Here is a 19,063-nt window from a genome sequence, read left to right on the forward strand (position 1 = left end):
TTTTGCATTATGTATTAATGGTTACCCATGCCTCTCAAGGTGAAATAATGATTTTGTCTCTTGGCTTAACATCATACCATCATTAGCATTCTTATATAAATGTATACCTTTCTTATTTCAAACGAAGCTTCTTTTCGTTCCAGTAGCCTATTGCTTCGTCAGTGTGATTAAGTGCGGGATTGAGCTCCCGTATCTTGTCGATGTTGCACCCGTGATGAATAAGTAGTTCTGAAATTACGAAGTATTCTCGAACAGTGCCATTTTCATCCACTTCGACTAACTTTCTTAAAGAGTATTCGAAAATTTGTATTGTGATTGGCTCTACCCCAGAGGATTGTGATCCCATTTGTAATGAAAGGTTAGCGTTGGCACCGCAATTAAGTGCTTTTATCACTTCGGGGATGTTGATCCTTCTCACAGCACTCACAAGAAGCTCATCAACATTCAATGACACATTCACAAAGGTGCGCTGCAAATACTTCTGTTTGATATAGGTCAACCGATCATCATTGTCAGAGTCAGGATGAATTTTCTTGGAAGGATCATCAAGGTATCTGTTAACCTCTTCATTATTAATATAGTTGAGCAACACCTGATTTTCATTCTCAAAATTGTCAAGCTTCAAGGATCTCACTTTCGAAACGTGCGATCCTAAACTTCGATGACACGAGGAGCATTTGACACATAGAGTGACCAAAAACGTTAAGGATATCCACTCCACAGATTTCGACGAGCCACAATCGGCACATAAGTTGTTCTTGCTATTCAGAATTGAGTGGACTGCTTTAAGGAAGTCAACTTCGCTTGTATCTGGAGGACCTATAGAGTTCGAGAAGATTGATACGGGAGAGCCATGTCTTTCATCATCCCCATCATCACTCTTAAAAGTTGGTTTTTCGAGATGTAAATTTGGTCTGTTGGATTTCTTTTTCTTTTCATTAGCCAATAGCCTTTGGGTGATTTGTCCAGCATTATACAATGCCCTTGTCCACTTGTCCCTGTCATCGTCATTGATGGCTTGGAAAACATGCTTCTGTCCTTTGGAAGTCATGATTTCAAAGCAGAACTGCCTTTTATCATACGTTATGGGTTTCACACTGGCCAATGCTATGTCTATAGGCTTATTGATCAATGACTTACCTTTCCTCCAGTCTGAGTATTCTTTGAGTTGGCCATCACGTAGAACAACCCATTCTTTGTGCCAACCTGGTTTGCCTTTTCCACCAAGGGCGTAGAGTATTCCGGAAATTTCGGCGTTCTGATCATCCGCAGTCAATAATTGAGAGCCTTGAAATCCAAAGGTGGGAATAGATTTCTGGCCGGCAACCAGAGAAAATACAAGGTCAAGCTTGGAGGAAGACATCACGCCATTTGTGGAAGTATCAGAGCTTGTCGCATCCTTCGAAGGGTTTAGAGGGTTTAATTTAACCACTTCCGATAATTCCTCATTGTTGGCACATGCCTCTATCATTTGACGATACTGTAGCTTTTCGCTATTGAACCTGGACATGGTGTTGAGATAGACACTGGCGTCATTGCTCAAGAGGCTCTGATTAGTCTTAAACTCCTTGATGTCAAATCTTTGACTCCTAAACTCAGCGCTGGAAAACTTGAGTAGATTTTCCAAGAATTGATTAAAATATTGGTTGTTAGACGCTAGGTTGAGAGCGTTCAAGTAATCGAATTTCGAGAGCTCGAAGTTTTTTCTCTTGACGAGAAGTTTCAGCTCGGGCCTGTCTTTCTCATTCGAGAGATATTTATTGAGCCAATCGTAATACTCCTTCGAGTTCTTCTCGAAGGTCTTCTTGGCATGTGAGGATTCTGATCCATCATGTGGTGTCACTTCGGTAAGATAGGTGGACATCTTTGATAGCAATGCAGAGTTGAGAACTTCCTTGAGAATGAAAGTCATCCTCTTCTCAATTGATTCGAAAAATGTAAGAAAGTTTTTCTGGAAGGACTTTGGAAGGTCAAGTCTACCGAGCAAAGGGTTGAATTGTGAGTCAACGAGAATGTCCAACGTATCGATGACACCTCTTTTGAAATTGTTTAATTTTCTAAACGTCATCTCCATATAGCTTGCATCTTCATGCAAAGCATGTATGGCTTTCTTTAGCTTAGGTAGACTCTTCTTGTACTGAGCTAGAATGCCTCTGAACTCGGGCCCATCTTCAGTAGAGAAAGTGAATGCATGTTTGAAGTCTGAGACAGTGAACGCAGACAGATCTTTTGGTGTGTTCGGAAGAGCCTTTTCACGCAAAGGTTGCGTTGGTGATTGAACGTGTGGTGCAGTAGTTCTTGACTCTTCGACCCAAAATGAGAAGCTTAGCAACAAAATATGCTCTTTACTTGCCACATCATACTCCCAGACAAAAAAATTGACCTTCCCGTCAGCGAATTTCGTCGATTCATATGTATCATTTACAATTATTTCATAGTTGTCCGAGTAGCCGTTCTCGGGTAGGAACTTAGAAAAAGCGATTTTTGAGACTTCTCTGTATTTGCTTTCCAAATCTTCGCTCTTTAAGAACCTTTTGAGGTTATCATGACTGGCGTCATCCCCTAAAGTTTTGAGAATAAGTAGGGAATTTTGAGAATCGGCAGTTCTTTTCCTAAATCGTAGATGTAATTTACACTTGTGAAACTCATCAGGAACCAGGAGAAGCAAAGGATAGTCTTCTTGGTTGTTTGAAGTATATTTGAGAGGCCCTGGCACGGGTTCTCTGGTCTGCGAGTTCATCTTTGTGATTATGGTGCAGCGGGAGTCACTTATCTGCGCCTGATACCTTTCGGTATCATTTGCATTGGTAATGGACAATTGCGATAGTGTAGCTATCGATGGTTGATAGGTGACGTATGGAAACGCCAAAGGGAAAACAGAAACCATTACAAGTATGTAATATTATTGTCGGTGGATTCCCATGACAAGGCTAAGTTTGTTTGGATTTCCTGCAGTTAAACAGTACCGCTAGTACCCCATACGAACAATGCTTTCAAACCTGATTTCGGGAAAATATGGGCCTCGAAAAATACGTGTGGAGAGGAAATTATGAAGATTCGAACACAAAGGAATAATTTTTTTTAAGTGTAGCTATTCTACCTTGTCCGGTGTGACTGTTGCCAATGCGTAGTCCGTTTCTGATACATGTGTGGGACAGTTAAATAAAAGATTCAGAAGGCAAAAGTAGAACTCGAAGGATTATTTAGCTGATACGTAATTAAAGAATATAATGATTTTGTATGAACTTCACCTCTTACCTCTTTACAAGTTGTTTTGGGCACCTTATATATAATTTAAGCCTTTGGGACTCAACGGCGTAGATGTGACATAATTAGAAGATAAAAAGAAGGTTTCTATTATCTATAATCAAACTCTTGGAACAAGCAGCTGCAAGCAAGGTTGATTAGCAAGTTCAAATTTGAACATCCTGCACATAAGACACATGGTTGATAGAGATAGCAGAGTTGTAAGCACCTTTCGTCGCCGTGGCCAACTGATTTAACTATGTCAGCTCTTCTCGATGACAACCGATCTAATGACATGTGTCCGATCTGTAAAACGGATCGATATTTGTCTCCAAATATGACGTTTCTAATCAACCCAGAGTGTTACCACAAAATCTGTGAATCATGTGTGGATCGAATTTTCTCCCTTGGGCCTGCTAAATGCCCGTATCCAAAGTGCAACAAAATGCTTAGAAAGAACAGATTCAAGAAACAAGTGTTTGATGATATTAAAATAGAAAGAGAGGTCGACATGCGTAAGCGGATCCATTCCATATACAACAAGTCAGAGGAGGACTTCTCAGACCTCAAAGAGTATAACGCTTACCTTGAATACATAGAGAACCTCATCTTCAATCTTGCGAATGGAATTGATGTGGAGAAGACTGAAGAAGAAATCACGAAGTACGAAAATGAGCACAAGATTGAGATTCTAGAAAGAGCCATGAGAGAGAGTGAGAAAGACGCTGACATCACTAAATACCAGGAAGCAACCGAAAGGCTAAGGCAGGAAAAGCTCAAGATTCAAAGGCAAATGGAGTTGGAAGATATGGAGTTCCAACAGCAGCAGAAGCAAGAACTAATGGAAAGGTTATCATCCTCGGATGCAAATGCCGAAGATATATTGAAGGAGCAAAGAAGTCAGCAAGCAAAAAGAATAAGTCTCAGGAAGAAACAGCTACAGCAAATCTCTAATCAATTGGATCAACAATTCGCATCTGTCAGTGGATTGGCCAAGAATGGAAAAGACAAGGCAGACAAGACACCATTCACTCCCTTCCAGGGCGACAGGGATCTACAAAAAAGGTATTCGTTTCTTGGAGCATCTGCTGATGCTGTCAAAGATTCACATGACGCATATTATGACCCTTATGTCAACAAGCTTGCCAAGAATAGGGAATATTTGGGCAGTGGCTGGCGCATAGAGTTAGTTTTGGAAAGAGCATTGGATGAAGCCTTCATGGGCTTGAACTGTTTCATCGAGAAGGAAAAACAGTTTGAAGTTACGACAGTATAATAGACTATGCATTGTGATTAACATTCTATAACTGTAAGAGGTTCTCTGAATCGTTATTAGGCTTCTCGCGATTCGCTATGTTACCGACCGGGATAAATTTGTGTTTTTGAGGCGCAAGAGGATTCGAGCAATTCGATGAAGGCAGGCCCAACAATTCATCAAGATTGGAGGTATTTGTGACAGTGGTATTCGATTTGTCTGATATGTTTGAGAAAGCATCGTCGATCCCAACGATTACTGGTTCAGGGATTGATGCCGAAGCGCTAATGCCAGGCAAATGATGTGATAGGCTTTCATGACTTATATCCTTCATATTGATACTTGAACGATCTGGACTCTGAACCTGGTTTGTACCAATCGCTGTTTCACCTGCGGTTGTATCCAATGAGCTCTTTGTGCTGGTGATAGTATGGATGTCCAGGGTGGCATCCGACACATCAGATCTGCTGCTCGTCTTACTGCTTCTCCCAAATCCGAATAGAGCGCCTAGAAAGTTTGGGTTCTTAGAATCTTTCTTCAGCTTGATAGCGGCATTGAGGGCCTTGTCATATTCCTCTTCCTTTTTCCGCATACGTTCTATGTATCTGTCGTGATCACGCTGCTTTCGTTCGCTCACTCGCTTTGAAGCCTGCTCCAAACGACGAGCTTTGATGACATCGATTCTGTCTTGGATGAACTTGTTGCTTTCGGTCTCTACCACCGAGTTGAGCCGTGTGGAGAAATGCGTTTTCTTTGGCTTATTAGAATTTGCTTTTGTCGGAGAGGTAACAGGAATAGGGCTCTTTGAACTACTTCGTAGCTCCTCCTTTCTAGCACGAATATATGAATCCCCTGAAGACCATGAAAATAGAGTGCTGGCTGTCTTCGGCACCGAGGGTGAAGTATCTGACTTGACTGAAGCCACTGCTTCCTGAGCGCCATTGCCATCCCATTCACTCACTTTCTTTCTCAGTCGTATGTTCAAATTGGAATCACCAAATTTCACCACCCTTCCTTCCAGCAGATCATCTATGAATTGTCGAGTACACTGCTGAAGAGCGTGGTAGTATTTATGACCTTGGGGAGTTGAGTTGAGGAAATGCTCAGGATATAGACGGGACGTTGTACTTTCTTCCTGAGGCTGTACTTTTATTTTGCTTTTATCAAATAGCTCATCTATTAGCTCGTCCACATCTGACTCCGTTTTCATGACATGGGTGTATTAAGATGAAAGTAGATAATCAGCTCGCGAATGTACTTAGTCTACAGGTGCATGCTTGGTCGAGAGAGTCAATTTAAAAAAAAAAAAAACGAGAGTAATATTTTATTCCTTGTTCTTTCGTTGTCTGACATGAAGTTGTTGAAGATAGCTTTCTCACCCATAAAGCAGCAAAAGGTGACCGTATTTTATTCTGGAGTCAATGCCTCTGTACCACTCGATAGGCTTCGCACCCAATGTATGAAGCTGAAAAGTAGTCTCAATTACCTCCTACTATGACTTATAAAACCTTCACATTCCCACAGTTTCCTGAGGTGACTGTCTTCGCATCTTATTACCTGGGAATATCTTCGGAAACATTGAAGACAGTAAAGTCAGAGCTTGTTAGCGGCAACAAGGAATATGACTACTGTTTTGTTAGTACTACTCATCTCATTTCCTTAGAACAACTCTGTTGCAGTCTACATCGCTCTATCCAAAACAGGGAGCTCCAGAGAATGAAAGCAAAGACGATAAACACAGAGATCTTATACAACCTCTCGCCCACAAATAATATCAATGAGGCGTTGAAACGCTTTGGCGTGGATGAGACTAGATCTGATATCATTGTGCTCAAAGTGTTGCAAGCAGCGGACGCTACAAAATCTGCTCTTGAAACGATTGACTCCGATTTGAGAAGTCTCTTAGGTGGAGACTCCACGCGGAATATTTCTGATTCGACATTACGCGAGACAGTTGATCTAAAAAAGCTTTTTAAATTGTTCAAAATTCAGGCCGTCAATGATGATGCAGCTGATGCACAGCTTCGATATTCGAATGATGCTATAGCAGCCAGTCTATTGAGGGGATGCTAGGTCAAGAATAAATGCTAAGTTAATGCCCGGTAAATGCAAACCGCAGTAGTTTGAACCCCGTGCTTCGAGGAGGTATGATCTCCTCGTTTTCCTTATCACTCTCGCTAAGAATATACTCTTCCTTTTGCAGTGACTTGGGCTGACTCACACTTGTGCGCAAGTCTTCATCGTCAGGTGTTACGGGATCCAGGGAAGCATCGCTTTCAAAGACCTTGAGTTTCTGAGCGGCACTTTTCTGTAAACCATCTTCTGCGCCAAGCAGAAATTTTTGTCTCCATGAAAGACTGATGCGTTGCAACTTCATAGGCGTTTGCTGTAAATTGTTGATCAGATCATCTTCGTCAACATCAGTAGGAAACGAGATAGTTGATTTGAGCTTGGGCGGACATGCCATGCTGCTTTCTAATATTGAGTTAGTGTCTGGTAGTTCACTCTGCTGACTGTCATCAAAGTCATCATCCACATCTGTGAGATACTGCTCACTGGTTCGCGTATTCGATACTTTATCTTCGAATACCAGTGCCGGTTTTAATGGCAGACTTTCGGGGACATCGGAGTCACCCGTTATAAAGCTAGAGTCTTCTAGTGCTTGAATGACGGCGTCATTGTTAATGCCTGCGACTGATGCTGCCTTGGATTTGAAAAACTCACTCGTTTTACCTTTGTCGCTTCGACAATTCTGACTTATGCGCTTAAGTTTCTTGCTTGTCGGAGAGAGCTTCTTCTCGTCAACGATGCTTGCCTTACTTCTCTTTTCCTGAGTCGAGGGCTTGTGTAGATCGTCAACTTGAAAGAAACTTTGAATGGATTTTGTGAGAGTTCCTCCAAAGGACTCTGCTTTTTTCATATTACTTGTGTGCTTCGACTGTGTGATCACCATGGAAGTACTCCTTGTGGCCAAATTCTGTTCTCTCGACATCAATGTCTGAAAGGTCGAGGGGTGTAGTTTACCATTGCAAATGCCATGATGAATATGTGCCTCTAATGTTCTTCCGCAGCAGAGCTCAACTATCTCCATATCAAGGTCATGGTTCTTAGGATAATCTTGAAGAGTAGCTAGAGCCTGCTTGACAGGATTGAACACCTTTTGGTACTGAAATGCCAAAGTCGCCTTGAGCGCCTCATCGAGGAAAGCCTCCGGAATTTCTTTCCTCTCCGCCTGTAGGGCATGGACAATCCTGTCTAATGATCCCAGCTTTTGCACCAAGTTGAAGGCGGTTTTGAGACCAACACCGGGAATCCCTTTAGTGTAGTCACATCCGGAGAGAATCGCCACCCAGCGAAGCTGCTCTTGAGAATACTGTGCCAAGTTAGGTTTTTTGATCTTGCAAAAGTTATCTCGGTCGATCTCCACGCAGTTTCCGTAATCATCGAGTTTCGTGATAAGACGTTGACAGCCAAAGATGAGCAAGTCTGAATCTTCGGATAAAATGCCATCTACAAGGCCAATCTTCTCAAGATACACCATTTGAGGGTCCGCTTCGTAGGGTGCCACAACGTACTTTACATGCTTTCTGTCAAGCTCGACCATAATCGACTTGGCCATTTCAGGCGTCACACCAGCTGCTTTCATGTACTCTTTCCATGCCAGCTTTCGATCACCTTTTTTAGTGTACATTATAGCTGTTTCCCTCGCTTTATCTCTTTTAGCTGCACGTTCAGCGTTTGTCGCTTCTTTAGTTGGCAACAGGGAGCCATCGAACACCATGTAGGGTTCAACTCCGAAATACCGAAGCATATCTACCTTCTTCATGACGGAGGTTATATAGCTTCTGGTTGGGGCATCGTTACATAGATCTTGAGCACAAGATATGAGACCTCGATGGAGCCATCCGTAGGTGTCCACAGCCAAAGTCTTACCTCTATAATGGGCTAAGTTTTTTTTCTCTTGGATATCTTTAAGTTGTTGTAGCAACCCTGTGACGCCCATTGTGAAAAAGACAAACCCCAGAGACAAGCTACCACGAAGTAGCGATGAACCGTAAACAAACCGATGCGCGTAACAGAAAGTTACCGCGTTAATGTACCTTACTATCAAAAGGCTAATTCCACTGACTCACCCATTATTACTTCTAATTTCCATATTATTTGACGTTTACTCTATCTAATTACACACCATATGCTATTGTTTCTTCGGTTTGTACATGATCTGAGGATTCAATGTGAATTTGTGGATACCATTCTTTGGCTTTTTGGGTTCTGGCTTGATATCTCCCAGTGGATCGTAGCCCAATATCGGACCGAATGTAATATTATTGTTATTGGTTTTAAGCTCCCCATATTCAGAGGATCTTGATGTCAGCTTGTGATTGTTTGAAGCTACGGCGGGCATGCCTTCGTTTCCTTGAGGAAAGAAATGCAATTGTGTAGCCGGCGCTGAGTATGGTTGTGTCGGTGGCTGGGCAAACTGTCCAGGACAGCTACCTCGAGAAGGGCCCTGGTAGTTCACGCCATTCATAACATTCATTCCGATGCTATTATCTGGTGCATGCATTGGCATCATTATCGGATTGTTAGGCATTCTTGCAGGATGGCCCACGGGTATGTACCTTTCTGAAGTAAAATGTCCAGCTACCCCAGTCTCATTTGCATGCCTTATGTTTTGAGGTACCGTTTGGGCGGCTGCTTGAATTGCAACAGCCTGAGCATGCATTTGTGGATGCATTTGTGGATTATACTGAGTGCCAGAGGACCATGGCGCTCCATATACACCATTCAAACCTTGCGACATCTGGCCCGCAGATGCCTGAGGAAATGGTGGTGCTGTAGGTGGATCAACGGCTGTGAGAGGAGTCCTAGACTGCGTTTCGCGAGGAATCTGACTCGTGCTTTGTGAGCTTGTCATAAGTGGGCGGCACTGACTCTCAAGCGAGATTCTTGAATCGTAGTTCGGATTAAATTGATGGAGCAATGAGGCGTTGTACGTCGGAACGCTCTGCGGGCTTCCTTTAATATTATTGTTTGTAGACTGAGCTCGTGTTTCATTTTTGTGTGGCGAACCCTTGAGAGGAGATGAATGAACTAGAACAGTAGCATTGTCATCCAGATCATCATCAAGAGACTTGCTGACCTTAGGAAGCATATGAACCTTGACATGACCGCCACTTGCTCCGTCTAGAGAGATCTGAAACCTGTAAACGATATATGCGTGCATCACCTCGTTGGTTCCATTGTCACCCTCATATATTTCTTGTGTAACAAAAAGATTGCACACATCATCGAATGTATTGGAGCCATTACTCAAGAATGTCAAGTAACCAGCCCAAAAGTGGTTCATGAAAGGAACCTGTAGATCGAACATACCGTTTTGGTTTCTGTATCCATTTATTTGTTCTCTAGAATTTAACAACACTTTCTCCTCATCTTTGTAAATTGTTGTATGAGATTTCCAAGCCAAAAATTGTACGTCACTTTGCCTCGGTGCCGCTTGCAATTCAACAACCGACAGAAACGTTCCATTATCCAAATTAAACAGGCCCGGATCAGTCAACGGCGAGACAGGAGTGGAAGTATGACCTTGAGGAGATTTGAAGTTCATTATCCCTGTCACGACATATATTGGTACCTCTCCGAGGTCAGGGAGTTTTCGTTTAAAGTCATCTTTGAAGCGCCTATTTTCGAAGGGCATGTCTTTTTCGAGATCATCGGAGCTCAGCCGAATACAAGTGAGAGGTGGTTCTGTCAAAAAGAGGAAATCATGAACACCCTGCACTGCACGTTTGTATTTGAATGACATGCCTACCTTTTGGAGCCGCAAATCAAGTGAGGGCAGCGCCTTGGGAATGTGGGCAGTCCCATTTCCAAATGGAATGCTGTTTTGCCTCGACTCATTCTTCAGTTTAGTGGATTCTATCTTTCTTAATCGTGATAAACGAGATGCAATTTGTTTGGAGGAGCGCTCAATGCCAGTTTTCTTGTATAGCATCTTAGAGAGCACCTGGTTCTGCGAAGTGAGCTTCGTCAAGGTTGCTTTCGGCGATTGAGAAGCCTTAAACCTCTTATATTTTTGATGACATTGAAGCAAAAAATCATCTAGCTCGGCAAACCAAAGATCCTTGGATGCCCTCTCCAAAGTACAAGCTATTGGAGTGGACCCGAGAGTCTCACTCCGGGAAATCTCAGCGACCAATGCCGTACATGGAGAGTCGTCCAAAGAATGCTTTCGTTTGAGGCTTGAAGATCTAGAAGATGTTGATGCTGGGGTGCCTTGATTGTCCACTGGAGACGACAGGGGAGCAGGATCATTGGAATGTACTGAATCCTTGATTTGTGCTGGTTTCTTGAGGAACATCTCGTGTGGAGACAAGAATGGCTCCCCCGTCTTGGGAGAGGAGTCCTCATTGATCGACGTGAGATTCAAAGTGAGAGACTGGTATTGGGAGTCGTTTGTCAAGGACCATATATCTGCTGAGTCTGCTAGGGAGTCCGAGTGTCTGTCCAAATCGAAAGCCTCATCGTCGAAAGCCTCCTTACCAAAAGACTGCTTCGAGTCCATCGAAGTTGCATTTGTATTTTGAAATGGGTCGTGTTGTTTTTTCTCTGCCTCGCCTTCCTTCTTGTTGAATCTGTTGAAGAACCGCTGGGGTGACAAAGACGTCAAGAGGTTGATATTTCTGGGGCTGCCAAAGCGGAAGGAGGGCAGTAGGCCCAAGCCGAACGAGAAGGACGGGGTGATGCTAGCGCCAGCTTTGGCGTTTGATCGAGGCGTCTGTGGAGGCATCGCCTGGGAAGTGTTAGTATAAGAACAGTTTAAAAGAGAAACACTCGATAGGTGCTACTTCACCATTGGAGGTTGCACTCAATGGGGAGCAGGACAGAGATAAACACAACGCGACCCGGAGAGCCAAGAGCGCGTACATCAGGCACCTTAACAGCGCGGCCCATACTGGCTCCCGAGTAGAGCGCACACACATTGTATGTACTCGCGACGAGAGAATGGAACCGACAGCCAGTAACCGAGAAACAGCCAGAGAATCTCCTCACGTAGTTGGGAAGCTTGCAATGAAAGAAGACACGTTATGAAGTTTTGTGTACACTTAATTTGGTACTTTTGCGTTTGCTCTTCACGAATGCGCTAATTGGATCGTATCGGGGGCAGCTATACCTTCTGGCACTAGTGTAGTTCATGCAGCATGGATCTAATTGTTTAAGCGAGCGTCTAGCAACACGGACAGACCTCAGTCAACTACTCTCCCGCTCCTGTTCCGACATCACGTACCACAATTCCTCGATGATGGCGTAACTTAAGCCGCAATTTTCTGCTTCGGCCTTGATAAAGTCCTCTCGAAGCCGGTAGACAGTGTCTTTAGAGCTATCATAAATTGCACGAGCATACACTCTCGTGAGACTGTCGTAGATCATTTGGCTGTAGCGGTTGCGCCAGACATCGCTGTAGACCAAATCTCGAGAGCTGGCAGTTAGCACCCAGTCTATGGGCGACGGTGGGGCCTTTGGTTTTCGCCTCAACGGTCTCTTGGTGGTAAGGCCCTCCATGTTGCGGTTCTTGTCTTCTATAAGCACCACCAATGGTGCTTCGCCGAGATGGCAATTAACAAACAGGTGCTGGAGTAGTCGTGCTGCTGTGGGGCGGTATTCAGGGAACTTCATCAAGCAGTGCCTCACAAAGTCCTTGGTGTGGGGGTCGAAGGGCTCCTTGTCCAACAGAGGTGCTTTTACCCTCGGGATCTCAAAAAGCGCTTTCATGGGCGGTTTGTGGTGGTGGGGAGGGTTCCCGCAAAGAAGCTCGATTGTGGTGATCCCCGTGGACCAAATATCTGCTTTGAAATTGTACCCTGCCTGTGACAGCTGAATCACCTCGGGTGCCATCCAGTAGGGTGTACCGACGATGGTGTTGCGGCGTGTTTTGGTGAAGGTGAGCTCTCCACTCACTCCAAAGTCTCCTAGCTTGACCTTGCCACTCTTGGTGAGCAAAATGTTTCCCAGCTTGATGTCTCTGTGAACCTTCTTCTCTCCATGCAAGTAGGCAAGGCCACGGAGCACGGACCGGATGATGTACGCTGTCACTTGCTCATCAAGACTGCCATAATACCGAAGAAGGTCTGCGCACGAGCCACCACCGCAGAATTCTAGGACTATCCACATGTCTGATTCTCTTACAAACGTCTCGAAGTGGTGAGTAACGTAGGGGGATCGTAGTCTCGATAACAACTGGATCTCGTCGATGATCGTGTCGAGGTTCGCTGCATCGTCCATTGGGATCACTTTGAAGGCGAAAAGCTCGCCTGTACTTTTCTTGATACCCTTGAAAACTTCTCCAAACGAGCCTCTCCCAATAAATTCATGAACCTCGTAGTCAGTGTCTGGCATCTCTTGGATGAATGTGGTACACTTTTCGCAGCCACAAACGCATTTCGCAGCCACTACGTGGTAGGAGAATTCGAGACATACTGGTGTCAATTTGGATATAGCGAGAGTTTGCTATATGGTAAAGATCATTTTATTGTTAAGGAGATGATTTTTCTTCAAGAAAGACCGTTTTGCTAGATACACCTTCTGAAGCCTTCTAGGACCATCATGATGTAACATGCAGCACCTAGACTAATTCACATAACTGCAACTCTTTTCTAATCAGCTGTCATGAGTCTATTTGGCGACATTGTGGAGCACGAGACGGAGGAGGCCACCCTTCCCGACTTGACTGAGCACGAGAAGATGACGGGCTTTCCTGCCTTGCAGAAGATAGAGTTTAAGAGGCCATCGAGGTTCAAGGCTAAGTTTGGAGGATCAAGGCCGCCTCCACGGCAACAGCCTCCCAAGGAGGTACCATCCGACCCCCCTGCTGCAGCTTCGAAAGAACAAGCAAAGAGCGAAGCACAACAAATTCATGAGGAGAACCTCAAAAGGATCATGCAATTATCGCCAGACCAATTTATAAGCGAGAGAGATGAGCTATTTCAGGGTCTCGATCCAAAGCTTTTGGAAGGATTGAAGAAAAGGGCAGAGAAGAAGGAGCATAGACATGAGCACGCAGAAGGATTCGATGGCTGGATCGGCGGAGGCCGTGATGGAACAAACTTGCCTCACCTTGACGCTGAGGAGGTCAACAAAGCTTTGGGTATTAAGACCGTGAAGTTCGATGCAACGCCCGTTGAGCATCAAATAATGAATAGCGTGGAGTCAGATGATGAGATCGGCGAACAGGATGAAGATGAGGATGCCGAAATTGCCCCGGATGACTACCAGATTGTTCCACCTGAAGAGGCGGCAACGGCAGATATGCATTTCCCAAAGCAAAAGAAGGCCATGGACGATCCCGAGATGGATATCAATGATCCAAGATTTCTTGACAAGTTACACGAAAAATATTATCCCGATCTTCCAAAAGAAACTAACAAACTTGCCTGGATGGCAGAACAACCTAGCCAGGAGAGAAAGACATCCTACGAGGCCATTAGTGACATGCGCTTTGACTTCAAGGGTAACTTGATTGAGCTAGACGACAACTCTTCAACTGAAATCCCAACTTATTTGGGTCTTCATCATCACTCTGAAGATCCACACATGGCAGGCTATACTCTCACTGAGTTGGCTCATTTGGCACGTTCAGTAGTTCCGACGCAAAGATGTATAGCTATTCAGACACTCGGACGAATTCTTCACAAGCTTGGCCTTCACAAGTACAACATAATGCCTATTCAAGATGAGGAAGACGGCAATCAAATCACAAAGGAGGTTTCAATCTTAATGAAAGAATTTGAACTTATGATGTGGGACATGGTTGATAAACTTCGTATCATTGAAACTATCACTGAAGCAGCCGACGAAAAGAAGACAAGGAATCTCTCTGTTCGTAATTATGCGATCGAAGCTCTTTGGCTTTGGAAACAGGGCGGAGGTAGACCTGAGGATAAGAGACGGACTGAGGAAGATGTGATCGCAGAGCAGCTACAGCAGATGTAAATACCAAAGTGATGAGTTGCAATGTTCCTAGAAAGCATCGAAACCACAATTGAGAAAGACTGTCAACCCTCGCTCTAGAAGAATGTTCAGCGAAGTTGATTTTTTGAAACATTTGCATGCCTTCAAAACGAAGGCAGTGGCTCATGTATCAGAAAGAGCAACATGCTTTAACGAACAGAATTCTCGAGAAAGGGAAAGAACACGCGTTAAAGCTCAGATTGCTTGCCCATAGTCAAAACGATCATAGGCAATGCCTTCGTCAGCCAAACTTGTGCACTCATTACAACAGCATTGGTATTCCGTTATTCTTCGCACATAGACACATTGACCAGACACAGAGCGGTTCAGCGCATAATTGCACCGCCCAGCCAACTTAAGTTGTGCGGAACTACAATGTGTTATCCAAAATCAATGTATATTTATGTTGTGAAACAAAAGAATTTGCTCGCTCCTGATCACCAGTGAATAGACGATGGAGCTGCACGTGACTAGGCGCGTATGTGCAGACCATGCATACATACGATTTGCAGCCAAAATCATAAGAAGACCCAAAGAACTGAACCGAGAAAAAATAAACGTCTTTACCCATCACAATTTATCACAGACACTTTCGAAACCACGACTGAAAATCTTCATGCTCTCTTTAGCGTTTTGGCCTTTCCCCCTCCAAGCGTAGAACAATGCACATGCTAGTCCACCAACCATAGCGGCCACAGCACCGACGTCAACGTCAATAGTGTCCTTGGACTCCTCGATTAAGGTTCCATCTACAGAGTGAAAACTCCTTACCGACTCACAATCCAGCACTTCGACGACTCCCTCCTGTGATATTTCCTCCACATCGTCATCCTCCACATCTGATAAATAAACTTCACTGGCTTGCTTCAATCTCTTTGGTGAATGGCCTCTGCTTCTGCTAGGAGACCTCTTTCCTCTGGAAGTGCAAATAGACTCAACATCCTCCTCATCAGACGCAACAGAAGTGAGGGAATCGTCAACATCGTCCTCAACTTTATTGTCACTTTTAACGAACACATACTCATCGTGTTCGTGGTGTTTCGACCAGTCTTCCATTTTTTCAGGATCGATGCCACTGCCAGCTACACCCTTACGATGCTCAGGTTCAAATGACAAGGTGGCATTCATGGAGCTCATGAAAGGCTAATGATAGCAAAACAAAAATTTCTCCACGTAGTAGAAAAGGAAGAGGCGGCACTCTGTTTAAGTACTTCATATGCACTTACCCAAAGTACGGCTAGGGTGCGTATTCTGGTGGCAAACTATAACCTGCTGCGTAGGGGCCATGCATAGAATGGTGCCTGGAGCAAGAAATTTATAGGAAAAAGACACCTTGCAAACGCAGGAAGTTCGAATAGGCGCATCGATAAAAGTAAATTTTGAAACAGTATATACTGAATACGTCTTTTTTCACTTTCTTGCGAAACAATATAATGGAAGTTTTCGTGAGGTTTGCAGTTATGCTATGAATGCGTTTCTCAGTCTGATATTAATTACGATTTTAGACCTCTAAGTAATCAAAATATCAAGCCATGAAATTATGGCATTCCGGAGTGAAATATGGACTCTTAATTACATTGTGGAGAGATAGACCCCCTTCGGCTTGAGTCAGTGCATGTGGAATTATAGTACCACACATGTAGTCTAGTAGCTGTCGCCCTGTAGTCGACCAAAATATGAACTCTTCCAGGGATAAGATTTTGAAATTGGGGGTTTTTCAGCATTAAACTTCAAACCCAACGTAAACTTTGAAAAGAGGCTTCCGTTCATGCTTCATCTTGCTGGCCTACCCTCTCTTACTATGGCCTGCACACTTCGTATGGGCATACTCTAAGCTCTACTACGCATACCAGGAGCCCAACGTAGCCATCAATGAAAAGCAGCCTTCTGTTATACATTGGCTTACACTTAATTGTGGTGGCCGTGTTCTTGTCGTTGGAAAAATACTTCGTGTCAGAACCGGCCTCGCATACATGGCATATCAACCACTATGGGTCACTAAAGCAGTTCCAGCCAATTTCTGGTACCAAGGGCGTCGGTATCTCGGAATTCTCAGATTTGGTGACCATTGACCTCGCAAATCAGTCAATTTTGAGCTCTATTGACCTCAAGGATACCGACTCGGACACATATGCCTTGCTTGATAATATTGTGGTAACATACTCAACAACTTCCTCGACAATTCACATCTTCGAAAGATATTCAGGCATCTTCATAGAAAAAATAAGATTGGATGCTCCCCCAGTTCACTTCGGTGAATTTTACGATAATGGGCTTTTGATCCTTGACTCAAAGGGCTCATTGATTGCATGGAACAAGACTGTCAAGAAGTTAGTGGGCAAATATAACGAAAGGTCCTTCAAAAGTTCTCTTTTCGATGGTCTCTTCTACGCTTCCATTGGACCAACCGTGATGTGCTTGAATTACCAGGCTGAGAACATTATCTCCAACGTCAGGACATCGTCAGACATTCTCGACTTGAAGGACGGCTTGGCAGTCTCTCAGAATGAGGTTTTAATTCTCAGGGGCACTAAGGGAGACGGAAAAGGTAATATTTCACAGACCAAGTCTTTTTCCTTCGTAAATCCCAGGGTGATCTCTAGCCAAATCGTCGCTGATTTGGAGTCTGAAAGATTCACTCTCTATAAAGTGGTGGAGGGCCACGAACTTGAAATGATTACACAACATGCCGCCCATGATGCATCAGAGATCAGAACCATTATCTACGAGGATAAAGTTTTCGTGGTGAGCTATCTGAGCAACGGTTGTGAAATCCACGATTTCTCTAAGCTTGTGCATACGTTTTCTTTCAACGATATCGTGAGTCATGAGATATTATTTGCAGACAATGAGGGTGAGTTATTTTCTTTTTATGACCAAAATGAAGATGCAATTCAGCATATGAGAGTAACCAAAGATCAAGCATTCGTCACAACTACTCTGCTCTCGTCCGACGATATCGAGTCGTCTGTTTTTGAGCTCACCGAGACTCTACCAAGACAACATGCCATTCTTATCAACAAGCCTAGGTCTGCTACTGAGATAGAGAAGGCTCATTACTTGTCGGAGGAGTCCCATATTGGCAGTCCATTCATCAGAATGCTTTTGAAGATAAAACATCACCTTGCTCAACTCTGGAGATTCATAGTGTATTTTTCACGTGGCGGATCCCCTGGAACCATACCTATTGAGGACACTTACGGCTTTCAAAAGCTTTTAATATCGTTTGATGATCGCGTGAAGGAACTCAAGGCGAGAAATTCTCAAACACAAAAGGTCACTTGGATTTCTAGAATTCCAGAATTGGATAGTTTGACGAGCATCGAATCTTTGAACGACAAAATCTACTTGTCCACTCCTCTCAAGGCTTTTGTGATCGATGCAAGAGATGGTAGGGTGGAGAACGTCAGAGAGTTTCCTATGAGGGGCGAAAAGACCATCAAGCTCTCTATTGAGCTTCCGGAGGAGATGGGGGAAGAAGGGTACGAACCTTTTGCGCTCGGTGTGAAATGTGGAACCTCGATATTTCTTTTAGATGCTGATTGCGAACTTACCGAGGGCCAATATTTCTTGGAAGAGAGGGATGGTAAACTTCAGTCCTACAAGATCACCGACCATGATCTTGTTCCCACATGGTCCTATGCTCCACAAAATGAGATCCTTTTGACTTTCTCGCATAATGAAGAAAAGCTCACGCCTGCTACGGGAATAGCAAAAGCTAGACGAACAGTACTTTACAAGTACTTAAATCCAAACCTTGTCACCATTGTGACACATAACAACGGTAACAACCAAATCACTGTTCACTTGCTCGATGGTGTGACTGGGACTGTTTTGTACGTGCAAAAGCTCAATGAGATTTCCATTGATCCCAGTACCATCCAGGTTGTCCAGCGAGACAATTGGGTCGTCCTCTCATATATCGACAAAAATGATTATAAACAGATCCTCACTGTCCTTGATTTGTTCGGTACTGTCGCCAATGCATCAGGGGGTGAAAAATCAGTCTTTTCGGAATTCGACATAAAAATCCACAATGTTCTGAGCAAATCATACATCTTTCCAGAAAAAATCAACCTCCTCGGGTCCACTTCAACTAAGGTTGGGATTACCACCAAGTCTCTAATCGCTGTGACTGAATCAGGAAGTATGGTAGAGATTCCAAAGTATCTAGTGAACTCAAGAAGAATCGACGATCGCCCATTAACCCAGGAAGATTTTGAGGAATTCAAAATGATGCCCTACGATCCACTCATTCCAAAACCTGATTTGCATGTTTTAAACGGAAACAAAAAGGTTCATGTGCTGCATTTAAAGGGAATCCTTCTCACTGGATCGACTGAGATGGAATCCACCTCTGTTGTATGCTATGTGAACGAAGCAACTGAATTCTGTACGGTTGTTCAACCATCCTTGTCGTACGATATCTTAAAACCTGCTTTTGACAAACATAAATTGCTTGCTACGATTGGTATACTCTACTTTGCATTTGTCATTTCAAAAGAATTCGTCAAGTCTAAAAGACTAAATGCAAAGTGGCTCGACTAAACC

General features: G+C 43.9%; 10 protein-coding genes across 10 annotated transcripts; 4 read left to right on the forward strand and 6 right to left on the reverse strand. All coding sequences in view use genetic code 12, as the record gives it.

Moving 5' to 3' along the window:
• Positions 1-112: 112 nt before the first annotated feature.
• Positions 113-2,887, reverse strand: AGE1 (Age1p; the record flags this gene model as incomplete). Its single annotated transcript, XM_029034262.2, has 1 exon — positions 113-2,887. The coding sequence occupies one exon, from the start codon at positions 2,885-2,887 to the stop codon at positions 113-115; it is 2,775 nt and encodes a 924-aa protein (XP_028889504.2).
• Positions 2,888-3,691: 804 nt separating this feature from the next.
• Positions 3,692-4,522, forward strand: TFB3 (TFIIH/NER complex subunit TFB3; the record flags this gene model as incomplete). Its single annotated transcript, XM_029034263.2, has 1 exon — positions 3,692-4,522. One exon carries the CDS (start codon positions 3,692-3,694, stop codon positions 4,520-4,522), a length of 831 nt encoding a protein of 276 aa, XP_028889505.2.
• A 25-nt stretch (positions 4,523-4,547) lies between these two features.
• On the reverse strand, positions 4,548-5,711 carry CJI96_0002723 (uncharacterized protein; the record flags this gene model as incomplete). Its single annotated transcript, XM_029034264.2, has 1 exon — positions 4,548-5,711. One exon carries the CDS (start codon positions 5,709-5,711, stop codon positions 4,548-4,550), a length of 1,164 nt encoding a protein of 387 aa, XP_028889506.2.
• A 284-nt stretch (positions 5,712-5,995) lies between these two features.
• Positions 5,996-6,574, forward strand: CJI96_0002724 (uncharacterized protein; the record flags this gene model as incomplete). Its single annotated transcript, XM_029034265.2, has 1 exon — positions 5,996-6,574. The coding sequence occupies one exon, from the start codon at positions 5,996-5,998 to the stop codon at positions 6,572-6,574; it is 579 nt and encodes a 192-aa protein (XP_028889507.1).
• A 19-nt stretch (positions 6,575-6,593) lies between these two features.
• Positions 6,594-8,504, reverse strand: EXO1 (Rad2 family nuclease; the record flags this gene model as incomplete). Its single annotated transcript, XM_029034266.2, has 1 exon — positions 6,594-8,504. One exon carries the CDS (start codon positions 8,502-8,504, stop codon positions 6,594-6,596), a length of 1,911 nt encoding a protein of 636 aa, XP_028889508.2.
• Positions 8,505-8,696: 192 nt separating this feature from the next.
• On the reverse strand, positions 8,697-11,294 carry CJI96_0002726 (uncharacterized protein; the record flags this gene model as incomplete). Its single annotated transcript, XM_029034267.2, has 1 exon — positions 8,697-11,294. The coding sequence occupies one exon, from the start codon at positions 11,292-11,294 to the stop codon at positions 8,697-8,699; it is 2,598 nt and encodes an 865-aa protein (XP_028889509.2).
• Positions 11,295-11,755: 461 nt separating this feature from the next.
• On the reverse strand, positions 11,756-12,901 carry CJI96_0002727 (putative serine/threonine protein kinase; the record flags this gene model as incomplete). The annotated part of the gene is made up of 1 exon (XM_029034268.2): positions 11,756-12,901. One exon carries the CDS (start codon positions 12,899-12,901, stop codon positions 11,756-11,758), a length of 1,146 nt encoding a protein of 381 aa, XP_028889510.2.
• A 270-nt stretch (positions 12,902-13,171) lies between these two features.
• Positions 13,172-14,494, forward strand: CJI96_0002728 (uncharacterized protein; the record flags this gene model as incomplete). The annotated part of the gene is made up of 1 exon (XM_029034269.2): positions 13,172-14,494. The coding sequence occupies one exon, from the start codon at positions 13,172-13,174 to the stop codon at positions 14,492-14,494; it is 1,323 nt and encodes a 440-aa protein (XP_028889511.2).
• A 588-nt stretch (positions 14,495-15,082) lies between these two features.
• Positions 15,083-15,649, reverse strand: CJI96_0002729 (uncharacterized protein; the record flags this gene model as incomplete). The annotated part of the gene is made up of 1 exon (XM_029034270.2): positions 15,083-15,649. One exon carries the CDS (start codon positions 15,647-15,649, stop codon positions 15,083-15,085), a length of 567 nt encoding a protein of 188 aa, XP_028889512.2.
• A 735-nt stretch (positions 15,650-16,384) lies between these two features.
• CJI96_0002730 (uncharacterized protein) lies at positions 16,385-19,060 on the forward strand (the record flags this gene model as incomplete). Its single annotated transcript, XM_029034271.2, has 1 exon — positions 16,385-19,060. One exon carries the CDS (start codon positions 16,385-16,387, stop codon positions 19,058-19,060), a length of 2,676 nt encoding a protein of 891 aa, XP_028889513.2.
• Between the last annotated feature and the right edge of the window lie 3 nt (positions 19,061-19,063).

This window comes from Candidozyma auris, chromosome 3, assembly GCF_003013715.1.
Source record: "Candidozyma auris chromosome 3, complete sequence".
Taxonomy (NCBI): Eukaryota; Fungi; Ascomycota; class Pichiomycetes; order Serinales; family Metschnikowiaceae; genus Candidozyma; species Candidozyma auris.